At 37.8% G+C, this 19,553-nt stretch overlaps 2 protein-coding genes across 3 annotated transcripts; one reads left to right on the top strand and one right to left on the bottom strand.

Moving 5' to 3' along the window:
- Window positions 1-11,633: 11,633 nt before the first annotated feature.
- LOC119075442 (von Willebrand factor A domain-containing protein 5A-like) lies at window positions 11,634-15,192 on the bottom strand. 2 transcript variants are annotated; one of them, XM_037181881.1, is made up of 10 exons: window positions 14,881-15,192; window positions 14,713-14,817; window positions 14,234-14,656; window positions 14,017-14,169; window positions 13,823-13,955; window positions 13,434-13,546; window positions 12,874-13,377; window positions 12,654-12,819; window positions 12,003-12,584; window positions 11,634-11,942 (listed from the first exon to the last, which is right to left on the bottom strand). In XM_037181881.1, exons 1-10 carry the CDS (start codon window positions 15,145-15,147, stop codon window positions 11,749-11,751), a joined length of 2,640 nt encoding a protein of 879 aa, XP_037037776.1. In that variant the 5' UTR covers window positions 15,148-15,192; the 3' UTR covers window positions 11,634-11,748. The 2 variants fall into 2 exon arrangements, with proteins under 2 accessions (XP_037037776.1, XP_037037777.1); XM_037181882.1 differs by lacking the exon at window positions 11,634-11,942 and having other exon boundaries at window positions 12,009-12,193; window positions 12,228-12,584; window positions 14,881-15,189.
- A 3,386-nt stretch (window positions 15,193-18,578) lies between these two features.
- On the top strand, window positions 18,579-19,165 carry LOC119075460 (von Willebrand factor A domain-containing protein 5A-like). Its single transcript, XM_037181904.1, has 3 exons — window positions 18,579-18,905; window positions 18,969-19,073; window positions 19,154-19,165. The coding sequence occupies exons 1-3, from the start codon at window positions 18,639-18,641 to the stop codon at window positions 19,163-19,165; spliced, it is 384 nt and encodes a 127-aa protein (XP_037037799.1). The 5' UTR covers window positions 18,579-18,638.
- Window positions 19,166-19,553: the final 388 nt, after the last annotated feature.

The following is a 19,553-nucleotide window of genomic DNA, read 5'->3' as shown; positions in this document are numbered from 1 at the left end:
GTTTGTCAATTTCACCAAAGTTAACCTCAAAAGATGTTTCGTTCACAGAGCCGCCCCTTGAAATGTTATGAAAATTGTGTGGCATCCTCACACCCCAATCCTTTTTTTGGTTCGATTGAGGTTAGCCATTGTGCAAATTGAAACGTATTTGACATAAACAAAATGTCATTTCGCAAATCCTAAGAGTTAATATAACCTTAGAGAGGTAATTTGTACGGACTGAAAATAGTGGTTCCAACAATCAGTTTGTATAAACACAATAACACATTTCGTACAATTTTTACACAACATACAATGTATGTTGACGTTTTTGATAGTTCAATTTGCCACTTAATTATTGAGGCCCAAACACATACAATAAACATTTCTGTATTCAAGTTTGGGACCCATATTTTACATAATTTTGGTCGAATTTCCTCTTAGGTATAATTACTCTTAGGCCAAGTACATTTTGAGTCGAGAAATTAATTCACACCATGAAATATTTTATTTAGTTCGGCGAGGGAAAAAAAGTAAATTTTGATTTTCAATGGGTGTCGTTTGTGGCCAGAGCGTCTTTCCAAAATTTTTTTTTTAACGAGATCAACATAACTTTTTTTATAAACAAAGGCTCGCGAAGTTCAGTGTTGCCCCTCATTTGCTACAAGTCATTTTTCTTTTTCTTTTTCAAAGTAGCTAATTTCAGCTGAGGTGAGAAAATGTGTTTTTTCTTCGCCTTGTGTTGTGAATAGTTATTTGTTCAGGCGTAAGAAAACTTTTGGAAATTGACCTACGCTCTGGCCACAAGTCACTTGGATGATAATCCCAATATCCACGTTTTCACAACAAAGGCTTTCGAAATTTCAAAACATAGCAAACAAACTAAATCAACTACATATAAGACCTTCAAAACCCAGATAAGCTTAGATTCAATATCTGTTACACGCAAACGAAAATAAACAATTATACTATCAAACAGAAAATAAGTTTTAGGGTAAATCTCAGGAAACAACCCCCTCAAACCAACACCATTCCGCTTCAGCAAAAGTAAGTAAATTTACTATTCATTCTTCGCCTGCGTTTGAACTCCTTGTCATGCGTGAGTTGTGATCAACCTATTTTCTCATAAGACCATGAAAATTGAATAATTGGAGTTTTGTTTGACGTTTTGCCATCATGACAGTTCATGGGGCGGAGAAAAATTTCTACCTTGCTCAACACTTCTCTTCCAGTGTCGTTGGGAAGAAATAGAATTTTCATATGCTTTGTTGTCATTTTTTTTAACGAATATGACGCTTTCGTTTCGTGAATAGAAACGGTTTATCAACACACGATACCAGAAAATATATATATCATATTGTGTGGGCAGTAAAACTATTTTGACCTCATCTGCGAATTTCCTGTTTTCCACCTCGGTAAACAAATAACTATTCCCAATTCAATTTGGCTGAGTGTACAGTCGTACATTCAATCGAAAACAGTTGTATAAATGCTTAATAAAGGCAAAAGTTCAAAACGCTTCCTGACCCAAAAACAACTGTTCAACTCAAAAACAGTTCAAAACAATTTTCTTTCATCTGAATCTCAAACGTATTTTTACTGGTAAAAGTTGAATACATCGAGAATTTACCAAAATGGAGCAGAATTCTTGAGGGTGCCCCTTTAAGTTTATGCATCGTAAAACGATTCTTTCTTCGATATAATTATTGCTGAACCAGTAAAATGTTGTCTGTATATTGATCTGTTGATTTTCGAATTCAGATTTTTCCATTTTTCACAGTTTTGTTTCCTCGTCTGTCGTCCTTTCGCACTATTGTGTTGGAATGCATGTGCTCTACATAAAATATTCAAATATTTTCGTTCATTTTTCCATTTCACTTTACTATCCTTTTAACACCACTCAATAAAGATTTTTTCGTCCGTTTTATCATCATTTGCTTCCTATTAATTCGTTTCTCTTATTTATATTAATAAAATTCCCATTCCCAGCCATGATATCGTTATAACGTTGTGGTTTGGCGACACGCTGTACAAGGTGCTAATCCGTTTACCATTCCGTTCGTTGGAAAATCGACTGGGGCATCGTTAGATTTGGTGTGGTGTTTGTGTGTAATCCGTTTTGCGTTGTCATAACCACTGTGTTTTGCTACAAAAATGTTTCAGTCGATTTGGCTCGAGCCAGCTTCTCAGTCTAGCGTGCGTTGTATTCAGTCTTGTTTGCGGTTATGCCAAATTTATCTCGGAGACTATATCTTGTGTAAGTATCATAAACACTTTAACTTTATTTAACTAAAATTTCGATCTAAAACAGCCAATTCCCGAGACGAAGATTTTGGTCAGGGGCGTAGATTTATAGTAGCTTTCGTAACGCTAAGAATTCCGTACTTTGACAGTTTCATGATATAAAATCCCATATAACTGTCAAGTTACGGAATGCTTTCGAGAATAATCGGCAACTCGTCCCTTGATTTACAGAACCAGTTCCCCTTTCTTTCGAGCTGACATTATTGACCTTTTGGAGGTCTCTAAACCCAACATACACATTTTCATAGTGATTATGACGAATATGTGAACGACAGTTTGAGACCGCATTCGGTCTATTCGAGATTATCTATAAGTCAGAACGGCCGCTTGAAAGACACAATACAAAAATTGACCATGTCATTTTGTATACGTACAACTCTACATGTGAATCGTAAGAGAAAGTGAAAATTCTCATTTATTCTCGTATTGTCTATCTATGTACTATAAAACCTAAGACATGAATCCCCCCCTAATGTCATACATTCTTTTCTCATTTTTCCTCAGACCATGACACACCCGGAGTCCTGGCGCTTTGGCCCACATCGATTGATTCCTCGACAAAGGCCCATCATGGCCTTTCGGTATGTAAATTCTGTTGACCAAAAAAACCTCACCAGAAAGACGACAGTCTCAATTTCTTACATAATAAACACACAGCCTTCATGTGGCCACCACAACACATTCCTTCGTATAGCAATCGATGCGCGATGCCTCGTTGGAGCGTTGGAAAAGGTGGACGCCCCACATTTCAATTGGTTTTGGCATTCTGTTGTCGCCTGCATTATTTGGCCATTTGCTGATGGCTATGCAACATTCCGTGCTCTGTGCGCAAGGTTGTAGTTAGATACATCCAATTAGTCGAGACGATGAATTTGCCTTCAACAAAGGAAACTCCGATTCTTTCAGGTGATTCTTTTAGAGAACTACTGCTGACGATTGAACTTAATGAATTTCTCCAGAATTCTGTTTTCGATATCGATTCTATTAACATTCCGATTGAATTTTTCGTTTCCAGAGAGGTACGTACTTCAAGCGAAATTAACATTTAAATCGAAAAATACCATAAAAAGAGTCTCTTAAACCTATAACATTTTCAATTCAACTCATACGTGCATGTATGACGATGGGGTTGCGATGGTATTTATGTGTTTTTTATCTTCTTAACGAGTGAGAAAATAGATATTTCGCTTTAGATTGCTTATGACTGCTCTTTTTTGGTTAAAAATTTTTTTAGGAGAGTTGAGGGGAAAATTGTAAATTTTTGTTCTGTTCACTAATGAGAAATGACTACCACTTGCAGGCACTTGAGCTTGAAAACGAGCATAAAATCATCTGACCTTTGCAGTCACTCTTGCCAATATTTGCAACCTTTCGGACCATTCCTAGCAATATAAACAGCGTTAAAGTGGCTCTGCATAGCCAATTTCAAATTCATTGTGATATTCTCGCAAACTTACGCCCGTATTCATACTTGGGTAAAATGGGGATCATCTAATCGCTGCTGTTCATCCTGAACGTTTTTTTTTGTGTTCACGATTCAATTTGAATTTGAAATTTCGATGCGGCAGCTCTTTACATTACCAGAGAGAAAGAGCCTGACAATCTTAGTATTTTGTGAACTAAGCAAGGAAAAACAAGCAAGAACAATGTCATGGCAGTGGTTCACAAGCCAGGTTCAGTTTACCCATGTCCCTGACGATCATTTCACTAAAATCGGAATGTTTTTTGTCAAAAGATGCATTCAGATCAAGTCTACACTCGAAACATTTTTCAGATCGTAAAAGCTCAGATCCTCGCGAGCGAGGGGCCATCGATCATCGACGTTGGACAAAAGAACGTGATCCACGCAAGAAAAAGGAGAAGACGATGACGAACATTCTGTAGGCATCACCTTTCGGCCATTGTTTTGACTGCGTTCTCATTTCACGAGACGGAATTTTGACCATTCTTGAACTAAATGTTGTCAAAATGAAAAACAATCAAAGTTCGGGGGTTCGAAATTTTTAAATTATTTTTCATTTGGAAGGGGTTGCTGCGTCAAATCATTGGCCTACAATTACCCGGTTTGGTCTTACATTCAAATGGAGCCACATTCATGGACTAGTAGAGAGAAGCTTCAGCTGTCGGCGTGTGTTTTCCTTGGTACCCATTGCTTACAATGCCGGGGGCCTGTTTACTTCCAGGATTATTAGGCGATTGCTAAATCAAACATATGACCTTGGTTACTGATAAAAGTTACGACGATTATCAGCCCAGTGTCAATAAATCGAGATTGTTTCACAACCAATGAAAACTCGCTACGTAAAATGGTGGATTTGCGTGAACAGTTCACAATATGCCAGGATTTTTGTTTAATTTGGGAAAAGATTTTTTTTTGTCTTACTCGCTGAAAACATGTGGAACCTTTCGTCCAATTGATATTTCTAGGCCACTGTTGAAGTAAACGAAGTCAGGTTCACTTGAACTGATTGTCAGCGTGACTTGAACTTGAAAAGTCAGCGTCACGTTAAGACCTGAAGTCAGCGTGACTCGAACCTGAATTCAGGGGACTTGAATCTGAAGTCAGGGGACTTGAGTCTGAAGTCAGAGGATATGATTCTGAAGTCAGAGGAGATGAATCTGAAGTCAGAGGAGATGAACCTGAAGTCAGAGGACTTGAATCTGAAGTCAGTGGACTTGAGCCTGAAGTCAGGTCACTAAAACCTGAAGTCAGGTCACTTGAACCTGAAGTCAGGTCACTTGAACCTGAAGTCAGGTCACTTCGACCTGATGTCAGGCCACTTCAACCCACGGGCCCGACACTATTCACGCAACTCTTCATTTTTTAAATGCTGCTATTCATAGAGTGTCCAGCCCGTGCTTCAACCTGAAGCCAGGTGACTTGAATCTGAAGTCAGTGGACTTGAATCTGAAGTCAGTGGACTTGAATCTGAAGTCAGTGGACTTGAATCTGAAGTCAGTGGACTTGAGCCTGAAGTCAAGTCACTTGAACCTGAAGTGAGGTGTATTGAACGAACACTGTCATTTCCACTGAAAATGAAACATTTTCCGAATGTTATAATTTCCTACAGGGCCTAATTTATTAGAAGTACAGAAATTGGCACCTTCTACATCTACAGTTTTCTACAGAGAGTTTTGATTGAGATATTCGTTTGGAATTAATTTAGAGACTTATTTTTGTGGTGAATTCAAATTTTGCGCCGGATGACGTAAAATTCCTGACTCAATCTATACTTGCAATTGTGAAGAGAGAAGACTAATGGCACAATTTTAAAGGGAATTCCCCGAATGGAAAATAATTTAGCTTTAATCGGTCAAAATGATAGGCAAACAAGTTAGTTAAAAATTTATTTAAGAAAATATTTTATTCAAACCGCAAGGAAAAAGCAACAACAAAGTACCGAACCAAAACGATGAAACAAAATTGTAATTGAAGGAAATTGAAATTGAAATATATTTTGAAAAATTTATTTATTGATAATAGAATATTGTAATTGTACAGCTTTATAAAGTACCTGTTACGACAAACACACAAACACAATGGCATCTTAATCATAATCATTTTTAATTGTTAATGTGTACAATTGTGTAAGATAGAAATTTAATCAAAATTTACAGCAAAGATAATGAATGTAGAAGTAGAACATACCGTTTCGATTACAGTCAATGCTAATACAATTTCCTTATGTTGATGTAGAGCATGCAATGATTTAGCGAATTGAAAGAAAAATGAAAATATTTCTTTAACCAGGGGAGGTGTGGGAATTGTCAACAATTCATCATAATTATTCATATAAATTTGCTAGTCACTATTAGAACTATAAACAATTCCTTAAATTATTTCAAAGTAATAGAAAATGCAAATTATCAAATTCAAAAGCGTTTGTTCGTTAATGCATAACCATATCCACAATCCACTGAAAGTATTTACAACAAAAAAACTCCACGAGTTGTTTCAAGGTATGGACATTTTCGTCATTTTCGGTCAAACTGGTACAATCAACCACCATGACTGGTGAATTTTCGCAGAAAGTTTTTTTGTGAAAATTTGAGAAAATCGCGAAAATTTGAGAAATTCGTGAAAACATTTTCACGATGATAGGCACTGATGACTTCTGTATCAGCTTAGTCTTTGAAATAGCCATTGAATGGCGCTCGATATGAAATGGAGAAAATATCCTTTTGTCAGCACTGGAAATACCCGCACTGTTCATAAACAGAATCGCTCAAATCCTCGGAAAAACCAAAACGAAATTATTTTTTAAATACTTTTCGTCTCAAGCATGTTCCAGCTGATTAGTAGTTTAAACATTTCACAACAGTGAAATCAGAATTATGATAACCATTTGATTTAAAGGTGCAGAGTGCAGTAATATATTCTACCAAGTGCTCGTGATTCAAATGTTGGTTTAATCCGCGTATTGTGCGTTTATTTTTCAAATTGTACGCCAATTCATATTTCCATACTGGCACAGGATTGAGTCATTATGGACACTCCTAAAGTCCAAAATTCTTTTCTTCTTAATTTTCGCTTCCACGTATTGCTCACCTACAATTTTTTCACATAATTCAAAACTAAATTCATAAAAAAATCTCACACGCCAGCGAATGAATAAATCGTCGTTTGTTTCAAACGTCTCGTTTCATTCATCAATCCTACCAATTGAGTTCGTCAATTTACGGATAGAATCGATATTCATACAATTTATGACCACCAGCGCTGGAACGATGTCCGGTTCCGGCCACAAGACTTGCACGTGAATTAACAGTCGACGAACTTCCGCCGGAAGTGAATTAACAGTCGATGGAACTTCCCGATGTTCGGATCCGCCAACAAGAATTGCATTCGATTTAACAGTTTATGAACTATCAGTGTAAGCAAGTCAATCTCTACCAGTTAGCAATTTCTTATTACGACTATTCAAATCGCTTGCAATCAGCCTTGAAAAATTGTCGATTGGGTGAGCAGGGATCAACAGCTCGTTTCATGCAGATCATCGATTTTTCGTGAAGTTTTGCCGCTTTTTCTTTCTTTCATCATGATTTAACATTTGCTTCAAATGTGAAAAGTCACTTCATCCAATGGCACATTCCATCGTTACCTCGCACCTACAACAAAACGCACTTCACATTTGGAAACTGCATAATCAAATGTGCCGACATATGGCTTAAATGTGACTGGTGCAATTCGTTGTCTTTGCCTCGGCTTACTTCTAGTTCAACCACCATCGTGTTGAGTCTTCAAGAATTCATTTCACTTGAATTGTTCTTGCAGTTTGTCATTTTCTTTTCGTAATCTTATAAGATAGTCAACTTAATGCAGATCTACGCGTAGTAGCTTGACTGTAATCGTGCGGACATAAATAACATCAACTATTTTGACTTTAAATTTGAATGATAGATAAGTAATTTACTGAAAAAATAGAGAATTTAAAAATGGTATCTCTGGAATACCTAATAGAAACTAAACGATATTCCTAGCAAATAGTTTGTTCGATGAAATTCCTGAAGTAAAAAGAAACTGAAAGTATAACAAACGAACGAACTATGCGAATTCCAACGTTTAAATTGATCACCAAAATTAGAAAAGTCGAAACCGACACGGGAATTTATATTAAATCATTAACAATTTTTGTTACTTACCACACAGTGAATTACGATGAAATAAGTTATCGACCAGACGGACCCTGCAATACAAACAGTTTTACACGAACCTTTCTCTTCATTCTCGAATTATTTAATAAAATGTACCAGGTTTTTTCTTCTAGTTGCTCGAGCCTCTACGAGAAAATTGTTCGTAAAGTTCGTAAGTAATGGCAATTTCGTGAACTTTTGACATTTCTCCCATATATTAAATGTCAAAAGTTTACGAAACTAACTTACTTACGATTTTTACGATTTTTACGATTTTTACTTCATTCGCTTTCTATGTAACACTCACTCATATGATCTTCTAGTCCGTTGCCAATTCGCAACGTTAAAAATATCGAATGTCCTCAATGTCCTCCTATCCCAATGGTTGACCCATACTATACAGAATTAGCAACAGCTGGTGTAAAACCACTGGGAACGCGCAACGAAGTTCAACAAAAATAAAAAAAATTACAGAAATTATGAACAGGTGGCGCTAACTTCACGTGGTGCTCAAATTCCTATGATCAACACACTTCAAGTAAAAGTGAAAGTAGTGACAGCTGCCAAATAGAGTACTATTTTGAATGAAATGGTTTTTTACAGTGTTTTCCAGTTGTATGACACACTGTCAAGATTCAGAATCCTATTTAGAGTACCACTAAAGTGCGTTGCTATTATTTGTGCTGAAGGTAAGCCAAAAAGCAGATTCTTAGACACCAGCGCAGCACTGATACTAGCATGAACACTGAATTGACAATTGTCAAATTTGGAGGCTTTAGTGATATGAGCTACCGCTTAGGATTGTTTGTATTGCATATTTTAACTCATACAGCGAGAACAGAAACGCAGTTTAATACTAAAATGTAAATTCCAGCATAAATGTATGAGAACAAGTGCGATGAAACATACCAATGTAGTACCACATAGACTTGCTCTTAAGCAATGGAAGAATGTTTTCAATCTTATTTTAACACACAACGAGCTTAACGAAGGAAGACGGAGTTTACAGCGAAATGACCGTTGAACATACTGGGAGCAAACAAAATATTTTGAAAGATATAATTCAAACACCCGCGCCCCATACACTCGCGTACACAATTTTATAAACAACAACCACGTAATAACACATCATTTTATTTGAAGACAACAAATCGTTTCGAAAAGACTGATTCATATTTAATTCGTACTCTTCTATTTTATAAACGTTCTTTTGCTGAAAATATACACAATTTTATCGGAACGAAAACGTTGAAATGAAACCGCCTGAAAGTATGCATATATGAAGGGACACCAAATAAGACACAGATAATCTAAAGAGAGGCGCATTTATCAAAAAAGAAAAAGTTGAAGCACAAGAGTGTGTATTGTAATAATCAAAAGAGTATTATACAGAAAACGACTAAAAAAATAATCCGATGAAAATATGAAACATTTCATTTAATATGCAAAGATTGAAATGGATATATTCCAGGAAAAAGAAGAAAAATATTTTAAGAAAATAATCCAAAGTTAAATAAATAATCGAAAACAGAAATATTTCATTGAAAGTAGCACTACAGAGAATCAAAATATATTCAGAATAAAATTTTAGAGTATTAAGAAACCCAAAAATGTTTCTTCTTCTAAGACTTCACCCCAATTCGCCTACAATTTGGTGGTGGGACATTTCTACACGGTCGATATCGTTCTTGACGATATTGACCGTGTAGAAATGTCATCTCTCCCCAAAAATTTATACTCTGTGTTTTTGCGGTTTTGAACCACCTTCAGTGGTTTATGTACCTGTACCTTCTTGAAGGGCTCTGGGCGGCTGGGAAAGTTAGTAGCAGGAAGCTCTAACCCGGAGTTTTGTAGCTTACTTCAAGCCCTATACATTGACACCCCACTCGACCATACCCTCCGTCCCAGTTAGAAATGGAGTTGATTTTCCACAATGTGTCTCAACCCATCAAATTTTGGAGAATCATCGAACTTTAAAGTTCCCAAAATAACGTTTTTTCGAGCGAATTTTATTATTTATAGGTTTATGAGATAATAGTAAGTAAAACTAACTTGATACAGCCTGAAGATGTCTCATAGAATTTTTTTGTAGATGACAGACTGACGAAACGAACCAAAATTCTAAAATTTTACTTCATCAATTATTTGAAAATAGTAAATTGACCTCAAAATTGTTTTCAAAAATCAAAATTTTCTGTTTTCTCGAGGTTTTTCACTTGTTGCGGCGGCTGGGTGGGCCGAACATGGGCGTTTGTTGGTCAATAATATTTAGCTCATTGACCTTCATAAAAGTGCACAATTTGACATTATTCACTTTTTGTATGTTGGAGTAATTGATAAAAAACGATTTTCGCGACCACTTCGAAGAAAATTTTTCTAAGGGCCATGACAGCCCAACAAAATTTTTTCGGTAAAAAAGTTGTTCCACGATATTATTAGAATTGAACGACGACTCATTTGAGCCATAGCTCGTTTGGATCGCCGTCGGCTTGAATCCCGATTCCTTATAAGCTGTTCGAAGTTTTGGCGAATTGACTCTTAAGGGGATAATAAACCACTTTATCCTTTTTAAAGTAGCGTAAACAGGTCAAAATTGCAAAATTGGTTAGAGCGCTTACCCCTTGGCAATTTTTTAGCCTACATTTGTGCGCAAAAATATTCGTTTTTTTGATGATTTCTCTGAACCAAAAACTTTTTTTTGAAAAAGTAAAATCATTCAAGCATGCAAAAATGTGTTACTTTAAAAGGAAAAATTGGTTTGAGGTGAATAACTTATCCCACTTGGAGAAACAATGTTTTCTCCCAGTAGATAAAGTTTTGACTAACAAACCAAAATTTCCCTTAGAAGTAGCACTGCATGCTTGAATCATTTTAATTATTTTTTTAAAAATTTTTTGGTTAAGAGAAATCATAAAAAAAAGAATATTTTTGCGCACAAATGTAGGCTAAAAATTTGCCAAGGGGTGAGCGCTCTTAACACGTTGAAGTTAATTGTGGCTTGTCAACTTGACACCCACGAAGACAGATGGCACACACATTTTGACAAATAGATACATTTTGTTGAACACACTCATTGTAGATTGTTTGAAATCGACTTAAATTTTGTTTTTGTTAAGTTGCATTTTTCATACAAACTTCGTGATCAACTCAGAGTGGAACCTGTTCTTTCAGAACCTTGGACATTTCAGACAATCTGTAATGAGTGTGTTCAACAAAATGTATCTATTTGTCAAAATTTGTTTGTCACCCGCCTTCGTGATCAACTCAGAAGCGTCTTAACCTGCTTCTTTAGAACCTTGCTATTTCAAGCAACTTTTTGACTCCAATGTTGAGTTATGGCAATGTTGGAATCTAGGCATCCATACGAGTTCAACGAGATATGACACGTGAAAAACGGTTAAGATTTGGCCGAGATATTGCATTTCAAAAAGTGGATTTTTGTATCATGGTAAATCACCAAAATTTCGTATTTTCAGATTGATCAAATTGCCTATGTTAGTTAGTTGCTCCGTTAGTATGGAGACTCTGTAACTCGGTAACTCCCAAACGTTTCTATAATTGGTCCAAAATTAAGAACGGAATTTTCAAAAGTTGGATACAACCCATGCCTTGGAAGCTAGGTCTCCCCAAAGTCTTCATACAAGTGCTACATAAAAGCCAATTTGTATATGTGTGTGAGAGAAGTTGTATCGTCGTGAAATGATTTGTGTGTTGAGTTATCATTAAGTTCGTTTATTTTTATTTATTTTTAGTTGAAGTATTCGGTACAAACCACACAAAAACAGAGTCTTTCGTGTCTCAAATAAAAGGTGACGGTCACATTTTTCGGCTTCATTTTAGAAAGTCTGATGCCAATTTGGTAACTGCGTTCATATTTTCTGGTTGGACTGCACTACTTAACCACTGCTGAGCCTTCGACACAATCAATTCCCATCGGTCTTTTTCGTCGGCTAGTTTACTTCTGAAAAAATCTACTGCCAATGCCGTTGCAAACTTTTGTTCGGACAAATTATGTGTGACGCATGCTAGAAAGTTTTGATGCAAGTGTAATGTCGAACTGACATTCAAATTCAATATTCAAATACCTGCTTTGAGTTCCTGCAACGATTTTCCTAAGATCTGTGATAAGTCTTCGTTCAAGCTGAATGATCCATCATACGATTGAAGATTGATGAGTCGCATCAACGTGGACGAAGATCCTAATGCAGCGTTATTTTTAGTACTATTATCGTCGTCATAATCGCTGTAGGATGCGTCGGCCACCCTATTAACCGAACTATATGATCTGCTTGCGGTTGTCCCCGAATAGCGAGTCGCACCATATGAGTGATAATTGTAAGGTAAAGGCTGATAATTGTAAGATGGTTGCTGACTATAATGTCTCCCACTGTATCCGCTCACACTAGATTGTATCCCACTATATCCGATCCCACTAGATCCGACAACACTAGATCCGATCCCACTAGATCCGACCGCACCATATCTACTATATCCGCTACTATATGAACCTCGCGCTGGAAATGCCGCCGCACTCATCCGATTCCCACCATGCCAGCCATGTGCAATTTGACTAGGTACATGTCTTGTTACCATCACCCAGCTTTCATCCGATTGCTTGTCGTTTCTCACGTCAGTGGCAATAAAGGAAGTGTATCTGGACGCAATTCCTACAAAAACGAGGAAAAAGTTATCGAACCTCGTACAGAAAGCGAATTGCTCGATTTAAACATGAGTACCGTTCTGACATGCAATTTCTATGATTTCGTTTTTCAAGATCTTCTCTGCTTCCGAATGTTCGGATTGCAATGCAGAAACTTCCATTTCCAGCTCACGAATCAGTTTTATCGCTGCAAGACGATGAAGTAAATTTCCATTTCCGTCGAGATTATTGGAAGGAGAATGCTTGAAGGTGTTTTTTGTTAGTAATTGAAAGACACTCTCTCTCCATAGTCTTACCTCTATTCGCACAGTAAGTGGCCCATCAGGTGTGTGCGCCGTAATAAGCACCGATTTCGGACCACCATTTTTGAAAATTCCAAATACCAACAACTGTGACCCGTCAAATATTGGACGAACTTTCTTGGGTGATTGTTTGATCCCCGAAAGGCGCGATTCTGAGGTCACTGCTTCAGTCTCGATTGGTTTGTTATAGCCGATTAAAGTTCTAGCTGTATTCACAACAAAATCGGACGCTTGTCGCTCTGGAACATCATCTGTAGCCGATTCATTCCACTTTATTGTGACATTGAACAGTGACGGTTGCAATGCATTTTTCAGTTGATTGATAACCTTCTTATCCATGCTTTCGTTATAATCTACAAAAACCGCTGTTCCACCACCAGCTGTGGCAACTCCTTCAACCAAATAATGTGATGCGGATGCACCGATACCAAGTGTAAACACTCGTACTTTATGTGCGTTAGCCTTAACTATTCCGAGCACCCGCTCCGTGTCGTAAACCTGTTACCATAGCCGAGTGATAGTGAAAATAAGACAGTCAGAAATGAATTACATACTTCGCCGTCGGTGAGAATAAAGAACTGCTTCGAGTATCCATCGATCGATGGTGTTTCGTACAATGCTTCTAATGGCTCAAAAATGTCGGTACCACCAAGATCGGCGCTCAATTCTGTTTAAAAGAAAAGCTCATTGAATTACGGGATTGTGCACAGCACTGCTTCTAGCATCAACATACGAAATATTCGGAGGCTGAGTAGGCACTGCGTTTCTTTTGTGCAGATAGATGCCCTGTTTTCATTGTATGAGTTAAAACATACAATACAAACACCACTGAGCTGTAGCTCTTATCACTAAAGTCCCTCAATTTGACACTTGTCAATTCAGTGTTCATGCTGGAAGCAGTGCTGTGGTTTGTGACAAAATTTTATTTGAATATTATATTCACCGGTTGCATGTTTCAATGCCATCCTCAAACTTCCGTCATCGTATTTGACACTAACCGGAAACAAGAACTCATACCTAGAACCGAATCCTAGCACATTGAAATAGCAATCGACAGGCATGGAATGAAGGAACAGCTATTGACCAAACGTTCATTACAGGCTCTGGTAAACACATTTAAAATAAAAATTGCCATACCGTGAGAGCTTCCTTCGCCGAACGGATACTTTGACCCATCATGGATCCAGACCTGTCCAATACGAATATCAGTTCCGTCTTCTGTTCCTTCAATTTGAAACTAGGCAGCAATTGAATCATAGCAGCAGTAGAACCATTGCCATTGTCCGAATTCTGAATAAAAAATTGGAAAATGATGACGTTCTCATGGATTGAGTTAACAAGCACCCATTATTACCTCTGAATACAGTCTTGGCTGATGCTTTTCCCGTGGTTCAATAATGATCACAAAATCACGATCCATGTCGGTTGTTTGTCCCGACAATTCTACGGTAGCCTTCTGCCAGTCATCATTTTCGAACGTAGTTGCTTCAGATTTCTCTACGGTCACTGTATGTGTGGGACTAACAACGGACTTAATTCCACCTTGGACGGAAACTTCCACTCTCATCGACAAAGGTGCTGGTGATGACGATGAGAACTTCATGTTCCTAATATCCATCGCTTGGGGATCGGTTTCATTGGCAGAAATGTAACGCGGTGCAATTGTCGTTGGTATATAGAAGCGAATGTTATTTGTTCCGGGTTCATTTTTTACTTCTGTAACGTATTCGATGGTAACCTTCACGCGAGCGCCTGGTCGCAAACTACCAACTCGAAGCTGAACAATGAAACCGTTATAGATTTGATCAAGTCAAGTTCAAAGTGTTTACTCACTTTGAACATATCAGCTTTAATCTCCTCTCCCAGGAACGCTGTCGTTCTATTCGCCACTGCCTGATCATACGTCCGTTGTGCTTCCTCTTTGGGTTTCACTACGCCCTTAAACATTTCATTTTTTGTCGTTAGCTACACGAGACTGTACTATACTGACAACGAACATACTTTGATCATTCTGTCATCCAGCTCCACTCGAAAATTGGTCACCGCTCCATCCGGATCAATTGGAAAGTAATAAATAGCCTCAATCGGCTGCTCTTCCTTGTTCATATAGTTTTGGGTTATTTCCACTTGCGCCACAGCATGCAGCACCAATGCAGTCACATACACAGATAGCAATGGAATTGGAGAGACTTCAGGATGAGCTGCATCCACCATTGACACTAGGCCACAGGAAATATTTTTGTATTCTCCGAAGCTATTCGTAAACATGATTTTGATTCCAATATTACTTAGTCGAAGTCAAGAACGATACTGAAACTGATGATGTTCCATCCTACATGTCTTTCTTATTTGTATCAGCAATGTTGTTATTCCCAAAAAATAAACATAATTTCATTATCACCAAGTTTTGCGTTATTTTATTTCGCTTCATTGAAAATTCCGCGAATTTAGATTTTGATTACGAATTATTCAACACACGACAGCACTACATGCTGCTTTTTAATTGATTAAAATTTAGAAAAAATTAAGCAAAAAAACACAAAATCATTAAATTTTTTATCAAAATGCAACCTAATGCCAGTCGTTTGTATTGCCAGGATGGGAATGGGTCGCGAGAATTCTACCATCCCCAAATAATGCTACCATGTCCACCATTCAGGATACAAAACCACAGTCCTTGAAAACCCAGAAAACGGCAATGCCAAATGCAGTCATTCTGTGATACTTAAGTTGGTTAAAATTGTAGATCTTCAACATTGAGATGATTGTAAAACCTGCCTATTTTGAAAAACAACTCTTCAAGCTACGGGTAAGCCGCGTAGATCGATCAATATATATGGTTTCTTGGGATCATACAGAAGGTAAAACTTTTTTCTTGTCCTAACACTGCTCCTAATCATCCACTAGTAACATGCAATTTTCGAAAATCGTGCGTTTTCATCGGTTTTCGTGTTTTGCAACTCTGAATCGTCTGGAATCGTGTGACAACCATACAAAATGTTTGTCAAGGATCAGCAAAGATTCAAACGGAAGAAAGCCATATCATCATCCACTTTGTAAGTGCAAACAAGGACTTGCGTCACTTTCACCCTTTAGGGTTTTAGGGTTTTGTTGACTCATAGGGCATGCCCAAGTTATTATAGTGGTATAGTGGGGAGGTAATGTATAATCATATATGCGGTGACACGATAGTTCGACACATAGGCCACCTCTTCCTTTCATTACCCTGTATCATACTATACCTACCTCGATTTTTTGAACACGTCCCGTGAGAGGATGCGCTCCCGTAGATATCATTTCAACAGATAATTCATGTTTATCCTTAACTTCAACCAGAGAAATGTTACCGGCAACTCACACTCCAACTCACAGAATCATTTCTATGACTTCAACTGTAGCTGCGAAAAAATACGCCAAAGGCGTGGGGTAATTTGGCTCACAGTGCTAAAACAACGCATTTTTCAACTACGTAAAAGGTGAACTCGCACACAAATTTTCGATACCAAAATTTTGTAAAAGAGGTCATTAAGTCCATGACATGGCTAAAAAGCATTTGCAGCAATAAACTTGCGTGTGCGAGTTCACCTTTTACTTAGTTTAAAAGTGCATCACTTCACCTGAGGGATTCTTTTGAAAAACAGCCTACCGAAATCGGGCGTGTTTTCTAGTGGAACTTTATATAGGTAACTTGAAAGGACTTCGACCCTAGAAGCCAAAACCACTCTCAAAAAAATTCTTCGAAGTTTGTCTGGCTGGTGAAAGGTGATCAAAAACCGAAAACTTGCACTTTTCTTACCAAAATTTCTCCGGATACACGTGCCATACAGGGTCGTGTGGGGTGTTATTAGAAAGGTAATCACATGTACTATTGAGCCGAATAGAGACTTATTGGGTTTAAAATTCATCGACACTGAAATATGTGCAGTTGAAGTTTTCAACCGAAAACTTTCTCTTTTCTTACCAATATTTCTCTAGTTACACGAGCCGTACATGGTGGTGTGGGGTATCATTTGAAAGGTAATTTTATGTGGTTTTGGGCCAAATAGGGTCTTATGGGGTTTGGATGCATATGCGATGAAATATGGGCACTTAAACATTTCAACTTCTCATATTTCATCGCATATGCATCCAAACCCCATAAGACCCTATTTGGCCCAAAAGCACATAAAATTACCTTTCAAATGATACCCCACACCACCATGTACGGTTCGTCTAACTGGAGAAATATTGGTAAGAAAAGTGCAAGTTTTCGGTTTTTGATCACCTTTCACCAGTCACAAAAGCTTCGAAGAATTTTTTGGAAAGTGGTTTTGGGTTCTAGGGTCGAAGTCCTTTCTAGGCACATATAAAAAAGTCCACTGGAAAATGCGTCCGATTTCGGTAGGCTGTTTTTCAAAAGAATCCCTCAGGTGAAGTGATGCACTTTTAAACTAAGTAAAAGGTGAACTCGCACACGCAAGTTTATTGCTGCAAATGCTTTTTAGCCATGTCATGGACTTAATGACCTCTTTTACAAAATTTTGGTATCGAAAATTTGTGTGCGAGTTCACCTTTTACGTAGTTGAAAAATGCGTTGTTTTAGCACTGTGAGCCAAATTACCCCACGCCTTTGGCGTATTTTTTCGCAGCTACAGTTGAAGTCATAGAAATGATTCTGTGAGTTGGAGTGTGAGTTGCCGGTAACATTTCTCTGGTTGAAGTTAAGGATAAACATGAATTATCTGTTGAAATGATATCTACGGGAGCGCATCCTCTCACGGGACGTGTTCAAAAAAATCGAGGTAGGTATAGTATGATACAGGGGTAATGAAAGGAAGAGGTGGCCTATGTGTCGAACTATCGTGTCACCGGCATATATGATTATACATTACCTCCCCACTATACCACTATAATAACTTGGGCATGCCTATGAGTCAACAAAACCCTAAAACCCTAAAGGGTGAAAGTGACGCAAGTCCTTGTTTGCACTTACAAAGTGGATGATGATATGGCTTTCTTCCGTTTGAATCTTTGCTGATCTTGACAAACATTTTGTATGGTTGTCACACGATTCCAGACGATTCAGAGTTGCAAAACACGAAAACCGATGAAAACGCACGATTTTCGAAAATTGCATGTTACTAGTGGATGATTAGGAGCAGTGTTAGGACAAGAAAAAAGTTTTACCTTCTGTATGATCCCAAGAAACCATATATATTGATCGATCTACGCGGCTTACCCGTAGCTTGAAGAGTTGTTTTTCAAAATAGGCAGGTTTTACAATCATCTCAATGTTGAAGATCTACAATTTTAACCAACTTAAGTATCACAGAATGACTGCATTTGGCATTGCCGTTTCTGGGTTTTCAAAGGACTGTGGTTTTGTATCCTGAATGGTGGACATGGTAGCATTATTTGGGATGGTAGAATTCTCGCGACCCATTCCCATCCTGGCAATACAAACGACTGGCATTAGGTTGCATTTTGATAAAAAATTTTAATGATTTTGTGTTTTTTTGCTTAATTTTTTCTAAATTTTAATCAATTAAAAAGCAGCATGTAGTGCTGTCGTGTGTTGAATAATTCGTAATCAAAATCTAAATTCGCGGAATTTTCAATGAAGCGAAATAAAATAACGCAAAACTTGGTGATAATGAAATTATGTTTATTTTTTGGGAATAACAACATTGCTGATACAAATAAGAAAGACATGTAGGATGGAACATCATCAGTTTCAGTATCGTTCTTGACTTCGACTAAGTAATATTGGAATCAAAATCATGTTTACGAATAGCTTCGGAGAATACAAAAATATTTCCTGTGGCCTAGTGTCAATGGTGGATGCAGCTCATCCTGAAGTCTCTCCAATTCCATTGCTATCTGTGTATGTGACTGCATTGGTGCTGCATGCTGTGGCGCAAGTGGAAATAACCCAAAACTATATGAACAAGGAAGAGCAGCCGATTGAGGCTATTTATTACTTTCCAATTGATCCGGATGGAGCGGTGACCAATTTTCGAGTGGAGCTGGATGACAGAATGATCAAAGTATGTTCGTTGTCAGTATAGTACAGTCTCGTGTAGCTAACGACAAAAAATGAAATGTTTAAGGGCGTAGTGAAACCCAAAGAGGAAGCACAACGGACGTATGATCAGGCAGTGGCGAATAGAACGACAGCGTTCCTGGGAGAGGAGATTAAAGCTGATATGTTCAAAGTGAGTAAACACTTTGAACTTGACTTGATCAAATCTATAACGGTTTCATTGTTCAGCTTGAGTTGGTATTTTGCGACCAGGCGCTCGCGTGAAAGGTTACCATCGAATACGTTACAGAAGTAAAAAATGAACCCCGGAACAAATAACATTCGCTTCTATATACCAACGACAATTGCACCGCGTTACATTTCTGCCAATGAAACCGATCCCCAAGCGATGGATATTAGGAACATGAAGTTCTCATCGTCATCACCAGCACCTTTGTCGATGAGAGTGGAAGTTTCCGTCCAAGGTGGAATTAAGTCCGTTGTTAGTCCACACATACAGTGACCGTAGAGAAATCTGAAGCAACTACGTTCGAAAAATGATGACTGGCAGAAGGCTACCGTAGAATTGTCGGGACAAACAACCGACATGGATCTTGATTTTGTGATCATTATTGAACCACGGAAAAGCATCAGCCAAGACTGTATTCAGAGG

The sequence above is a fragment of the Bradysia coprophila genome, unplaced genomic scaffold (genome assembly GCF_014529535.1).
Source record: "Bradysia coprophila strain Holo2 unplaced genomic scaffold, BU_Bcop_v1 contig_211, whole genome shotgun sequence".
Lineage (NCBI taxonomy): Eukaryota > Metazoa > Arthropoda > Insecta > Diptera > Sciaridae > Bradysia > Bradysia coprophila.
Note: the sequence above shows the minus strand (reverse complement) of the source record. Positions and strands in the feature narration are given on the sequence as shown.